Source organism: Sminthopsis crassicaudata, chromosome 4 (genome assembly GCF_048593235.1).
Source record: "Sminthopsis crassicaudata isolate SCR6 chromosome 4, ASM4859323v1, whole genome shotgun sequence".
Lineage (NCBI taxonomy): Eukaryota > Metazoa > Chordata > Mammalia > Dasyuromorphia > Dasyuridae > Sminthopsis > Sminthopsis crassicaudata.
The window spans coordinates 22212507-22218729 of NC_133620.1; the positions used below are offsets into that span (position 1 = coordinate 22212507).

A 6223-nucleotide genomic window follows, 5' to 3' on the forward strand; every position below is an offset into this window, starting at 1 on the left:
TAGCCCCTCTCCCCCAGACCCTCATTTATGGAGGGGGCTCCTAAGTGCACCTGCCTCTCAGGGGTCCCAGGCAGGTCACATGAGAATGCCTCAACTTCACTCCCTTTCACAGCATTGGGGTCACAGCCCTGTGGGGGGTAAGTGGCCCCCCAAGCTCACTTGGGCCTGGCCTTCGGACTCGGCTGAAGCTTTTTCCCACCATCCTCCATCAGTCTGGTTTGAGGTTATCTGTGTGAGGCCCTGAGGGTACGGAGAGGGTCAGGTCAGGCCCCAGCCTCTAGGACCCCCCAGAAGCCGGGTCCTCCTCTCACCCCTGACCCCCCTCAACTGTTTTTAGGTCTTTGACAGGATCAAAGGCTCCGTTCTGCCCATCCCTGGGAGGAACTTTGTCAGACTGTACATCCGGAGCAACCCGGATCTCTATGGTGGGTTCTCTTCTGTGGGTGGGGTCGGGAGGGGGGGCAGCTTCTCCCGTGGGGTTTCCCTTGGGGGGCCTGGAAGCAGCGTCCTGGCCTGGAAGGACCTCAGTGGGTCTGTGGGTCAGTCAGTTATTAAGTGCTTACTGTGTGCCAGGGCGGGGCTTAGGCCTTGGGGACACAAAGAAGGGCAGAAGTGCCCCTGGCAGGTTACACAGAGCCTGCAATCTGAGAGAGAAGGGCTTATCAGTAAGGACACTGAGAAGAGCCTCCCCCTGGAGCCAAGATTGCGGCTGAGTCTCCACAGAGCAGAGGGTGCCGGGGGCTTCCTGGGCACGTTGGAGGCAGAAGGGAGAATTGAGAGCCGGAAGGACCAGCGGCTTCTGGTCCGGCCTGTGGGGAGGCTCTTCCAGCATCCCTTTGTTGGGAGACCTTGAAGGAGGGGGAGCTCACTCCCTGCTGAGGCAGCTCCCGTCCTGACCCTGAGCTGTTTGAAGCTTCTCTGGCTGTTCTGGTTCTGGTTCTGGGGCCAAGCAGAGCCCGGATCAGCCCTGGGTGCCCTGAACCCGGTTGCTGCTCTCAGCTGCCAAGTGGGTGTCCCGTGCAAGGGATCGGCCTGGCTGGGCCAGGCCCCAGAGGTCAGAACTAGGGCCCTGCAGGGGCCACGGCCTGTCAGCCCTCCCATTGCTGCTCTCCCTAGCCCTTGTGGGGTGTTCTCCCTCCCCCAAATGCTCCAGTCCCTTCAAGGCCTGGCTCAGGGGCCAAATCCTGGGGGGCCCCCTTCCCTCTCAAGGGGGCTCTGGCCTGGCTCCAGATCAGGCTCTGGCCCTGAAGAGATGAGCACCTCAAGCCAGTGTCGGTTTTGTTTGAAATTCTGGGCTGGTTCCAGTCCGAGACTCTGTGAGTGTGAGTGAGCGTGTGTGTCCATGTCCATGTCCGTGTGTGCTCCTCAAGCCCCGCTCCCTGCTCTGCCTCCTCCAGGGCCCTTCTGGATTTGTGCCACCCTGGTCTTTGCCATCGCCATCAGTGGGAACCTCTCCAACTTCTTGATCCACTTGGGGGACAAGACTTTCCATTACGTCCCGGAGTTCCGGAAAGGTCAGGGAGTCCTCGTGGCTGTGGGGGGGCACTGGGGCAGAGGGAGTAGGTGCCATTGAGGGCAGAGTTTAAGGGAGTTTGGAGCAGTTTTGGGGGAGAGGGGGGTGAGTTCCCACCTTCCCTCCGCCATCTTGGCTCTGGATCGCTAGCATTTATTTCTTAAGCGACTTCTCTGTGTTAGGTCCGGTACTAGGAGGAGCTGTGGGTTCGCAGGCAAAGAGGAGCCAGGAGCCTTTCAGGCTCACCCACGAGAGTGATCATCAAGGGCTCCTCCCCTGCTCGGTCAACTCTTATGGCTCCCTGTTATAGGGAGGGTCTGACCCCAAACCCTCTGATTGATATCAAACACTTTCACATCCTCCACATTAATACATACATATGAGGCAGCTGGGGGCACTGTGGATAGAGGGCCAGCCCTGAAGTCAGGAGGACCCAAGTTCAAATCCAGCCTCAGACACATCACTTCCTGGCTGTGTGACCTTGGGCAAGTCACTTAGTTCCTATTGCCTCAGCAAAAAACACCCAGAAAACATGCATTTATAAATAGCCACCTTTCCTCCTGCCTCCCTCACCCCCCAGGTACCTCCTGGGCAGTTGTCTGCTTTGCTGCTCCTAGTGCCAGCTCTGGGTGGACACTGAAAGTAGGAAATACTTGAGTTGGGTTCATTTCAGCCTTGTGCTCCTCAAGAGAGGAAGGGCAGGGGAGGAACGGGGGAGGGGGGGAGACAGAGGAAGAGACAGGGAGAGAGAGATGGAGAAAGACTGAGAGAGGGAGAGAATGAAGGACGAGGGAGAGAGACAGAATGAGGGAGTGAGCATCCCTCCCTGGCCCTCTGGGGCTTCAGGAAGGAGAGGAGGCGGCTCAAGCTCTGGGGTCTCTCTCTCAGGAGTCATTGAGCAGCTGCTCACCCCAAACTCTGTTCAGTGAGTCAGTGAGGAGGCCCCTTGGCAGCCCGGGCACTGCCATGACTTGCTTGAGCCATCGTGGTCTGCTCTGGCCGTCCTGTGGGCGAGAGAGCGGCTCCCTCAGGGACTGTTGGTGCTCTTCTCGGTCCAGTGCCTGCCCGCATCCCTGGTGCCTTCTTTTGATCTTTCCTGGGGACAGGGCCCTGCCGGCGGGCAGCGTCGGCTGGTGTAAGGGTCCTTTAAATGGGCGGGCACAGCGCAACAGGAGATTGAGTGGCCCGGAAGTAATCTCTTTGGATATTAGGACTGCCTTGGGGGTGGGATCTTGGCCATACTGAGATAGCTTCGTAATGGGTGACGGCTCTCTCGCTGATTGGCTGTGTGTGTGACCTCACAGGCCCTATGTAAGCCCACTGCAGACAGCAGTCGCTCTCTTTACCCAGGCCCTCTTTAACCTGGGGTAGCCGAGCCAAGGTAAGGAGTTTGGTAGAGAACACGTGGGTCTTCAGACCAGGTGTTCACTAGGGAGCTGACAAGTCAGGGCATCAGTCATGGCATTATGTGAGTAGGTATAATAAAGGCTTTTAAGATTACACGTGGCTGTTCTTGAGTGCGCTACCGGTTATTAAGCTACAGATTCAAGAGGTCGTGACCAGAGACCTTTGAAGGCCTCAGAGGAGGCGAGCCGGGTAGAGTTCACACTGCAGAGGACAGTGGTCAAAGGTACTCTGGTGGGCCTAGGACAGACTGGTAATAGTAACTGCCAGGAGAGCGTGTTACAGGCTGGTACTCGGGCGGGCGCTCAGACGGCCGTGGTGTCTCCCCAGTGTCCATCGCGGCCACGGCCATCTATGCCTATGCCTGGCTGGTCCCCCTGGGCCTCTGGGGCTTCCTTCTGTGGAGGAACGGCAAAGTGATGAGCATCGTCTCCTACTCATTCCTGGAGATCGTGTGCGTCTACGGCTACTCGCTCTTCATCTACATCCCCACAGCGGTGAGTGAGGCCCCGCCGGGAGGGGAGTTGGGCCCCGGGACAGTGCTGGGCTCGGGGCGGGAAGGCCCGGGGTGGGGCTGGGGAAGCTCCACAGGCCAGGGTTTTTTCCCCTTCAGGTGGTCAGTGGGATCTGAGTTTCAGGATCACTGACCCCAGTGGATTTGGACCAGTGCCGAGATCTCAGGTGGACCCCCTGGGATCCCAAGGGCCGCCCGCAGCACCCCCTGAAGGGTCCCCTTTTCTGCCTCCAGATCCTGTGGATCATTCCCCAGAAGGCCGTGCGCTGGATCTTGGTCATGGTCGCCCTGGGCCTGTCGGGCTCTGTGCTGGTGATGACCTTTTGGCCCGCCGTCCGGGACGACAACCGGAGGATCGCCATTGCCACCATGGTGACCATCATCCTGCTTCACACGCTGCTGTCTGTGGGCTGCTTGGTAAGGGCCGGGCCTTTGTGGTTGCCAGGTTCCATCCGGGGCCCGAGTGCCAGGGACTCCTGGAAGACGACGGCTGCCAGGGCGCCGTTGGTGCCCCGTTCCTCCCCGGAGCGCACAGGCGGAGGTCTTGCCTTGTCCTGGGGGGGGAGAAAGTTGCATGTTGTGGGGCTCCCTCCCCTTGCATTTGAGACAAAGTCAGGAGGCTGTTTCATTGGCCAGGTGACTTTTCACCTTGGTTCAGGCCTGGGGGGGGGCTCCAGGGGGCGCTACCCGTTCCCTGTGTCTCGCCCAAGTTTACTTAGGCTCTGGTTGAATGAGGGGTGAGTACAGGAGAGGCCCCGGCCCCGGAAGAATGGGGTTCCAGGTCTGTAGGAGCAGCCAAATAAGGAGAAGGGGGGTGGGACCCCAAGCCCTGGGAAGAGGTGCTGCTGGTGTCCCATCTGACAGAGGAGGAGCCTTACACAGGCACGGGGGCTGGCGGGATTCAAATTCGGGACCAGAGGGCTCTCCACACCTGGGCCGCCTCCTCCCTGTGCTCTCCCAGCGCCCCCTGCTGGCTCACAATGCTGGGGAGCCACAGCCTGCTCTCTGGGCCTCCCCCCCCCCAAGAGCTTTCTAAGAGCTCAGGCATTGACACCTGAAGTGTACAAGCCCTGGGGGTTGGGGAGCAGGGCCTGAGGGCTGAGCCTTGGCCCCCAGATAGCCCTCTGCGCCCCCTGCTGGCTGAGGAGGATCCCGGGGTCAGAGGTCACCCCTTGGAACCCCAGCTCTGGCATCCCCGTTGAGCACCCCCAGTTCCTCTGGAACATTCCTGGGGAGAGGTTTGGCACCCGGAGCTGCCAAGGAAATAATCAGGAGACTTAGGGGGTCGATGGCGTGTCTGCGGGCAGCCCCCTCCCTCCACTCCCCTTGAAGGAGAAGGCCCAGCTGCGCTCTTGCAGCACTTTCTGGAGGTGGAGGGGAGGATGGGGAGCTTGGCTGTGAGAATGCGGAGCCTGGCACTGCCCTGTGACCTCCTCTGTGGCCAGGCTAGAGCCTGAGGACCCCGGGGGGTCGTCCTATGAGAAATGCTGGGTGGTCCGGACGGGGAGCTTCTGGGGAGGCCCCTGCGCCCCCACTCAGAACCATGTTTCTAATAAACAGATGGGTAGGGAGGGCTACAGAGAGACTAGGCCCAGGTACCAGAAGTTTGAGAAGTCACGTGACCTAGAGAAAGGGCCCGATGTGGCCCTTGGTGGACAACTTTTTCAGCGGGGTCGGCACTTTCCGGTCCGGACTGATCCTTCCCCAGCTCTCCACCTCTAACCCGGAGGCACGGACAGCGGAACTGGCCGGGCGTCCCAGTGGTGGCAATGGGGGGGGGCGCTCTGTGACCTTTGCAGAGCTTCTTCCCTCACGCCCCCCATGGCACGTCTCCCTTTCTGCAGGCCTACTTCTTTGATGCTCCCGAGCTGGATTATTCTCCCACCATCACCCCTGCGCCTACTCACCAGAACACAGCCAGAGTGGTCAGTGCCGGGCAGTGAGGGCGCGCCTGGGGACGAGGACCGTAAGTGCCGCCACTGCTCTTCGGGGTCTCCGAGTAACACGCACGGCTTGTGGGCCACAAGGGACCCAGGGTCCGCTGAGTTCTCAGAGGAGATGGATAATGTCCTAACTTTTCAGATGGGAATAAGTTGGGCAGATGAGGGGGAGGGGTGGAGTACGGAGACTAGAGCCGGCGACTTTTGTTTGTATCCAGAAATCGCTTGGCGTTGGCGCCTTTCGGTCCGTCTGTTAGCCTGCCAGAGCAGCTTCCCTGGGGCCAGCTTCCCTTTCTGCGATCTCAGCGCGCTCCTGGGCACGGCCGCCCTGCCAGGCCTGCCTGCTCGCCAGAGGGGCGGGATCTCCGTTTGGGGCCTGCTCCCCGATCAGAGTGACGGACGCCTCCTCCGGGCCGTTCTGGCGGAGGCGTCCGTCTCCCTGGGCAGGAGCAGGAGCTGGCGCGCTCCCCGGGCTGCTGGGACTTACGGCTGGCTGCGCCTTGCGCTGTGATCTCCCAAGAAATAATCGTTCCTGACCCTCTGCTCACCAAGATAACGTCGCCACGGACATCGGAGGGCTGCCCGGGCCCCGGGTTCTGGGCTTCTCCCTGGAAGCCGTCGGCCCGAACCGGCTGGGGCCGAGAGACCGAGTGCTCCTCTTAGAGTTCAAGGGGCTTGGGGCCCGGCCGGGGGAGGGTGGCCGGGGTCACCCGGCGGCAGAGCCGGGCTCACACCTAGAACCCTGGATTCAGAATCTCAAAGCAGAGACAGCAGCACCAATAAAACCTGGACAGTGAAAAAAATGAAATCTACCTGCAGTTCTTTCCCCCCTTTTATTTAATATTTTCTCCG

The 6223-nt window shown here is 60.3% G+C and overlaps 1 protein-coding gene across 4 annotated transcripts in view; it reads left to right on the top strand.

Moving 5' to 3' along the window:
• Positions 1–6174, top strand: part of YIPF1 (Yip1 domain family member 1) — a 29134-nt gene extending 22960 nt beyond the window's left edge. For all 4 annotated transcript variants that reach the window (XM_074265876.1, XM_074265873.1, XM_074265874.1 and 1 more), the window contains exons 5-10: positions 338–425; positions 1398–1514; positions 3248–3414; positions 3666–3848; positions 5276–5397; positions 5590–6174. In XM_074265876.1, coding sequence (XP_074121977.1) covers positions 338–425; positions 1398–1514; positions 3248–3414; positions 3666–3848; positions 5276–5374 — 654 coding nt within the window. In that variant the 3' untranslated portion in view covers positions 5375–5397; positions 5590–6174. The remainder of the gene's footprint in view (positions 1–337; positions 426–1397; positions 1515–3247; positions 3415–3665; positions 3849–5275; positions 5398–5589) is intronic.
• The last annotated feature ends 49 nt before the right edge of the window (positions 6175–6223 follow it).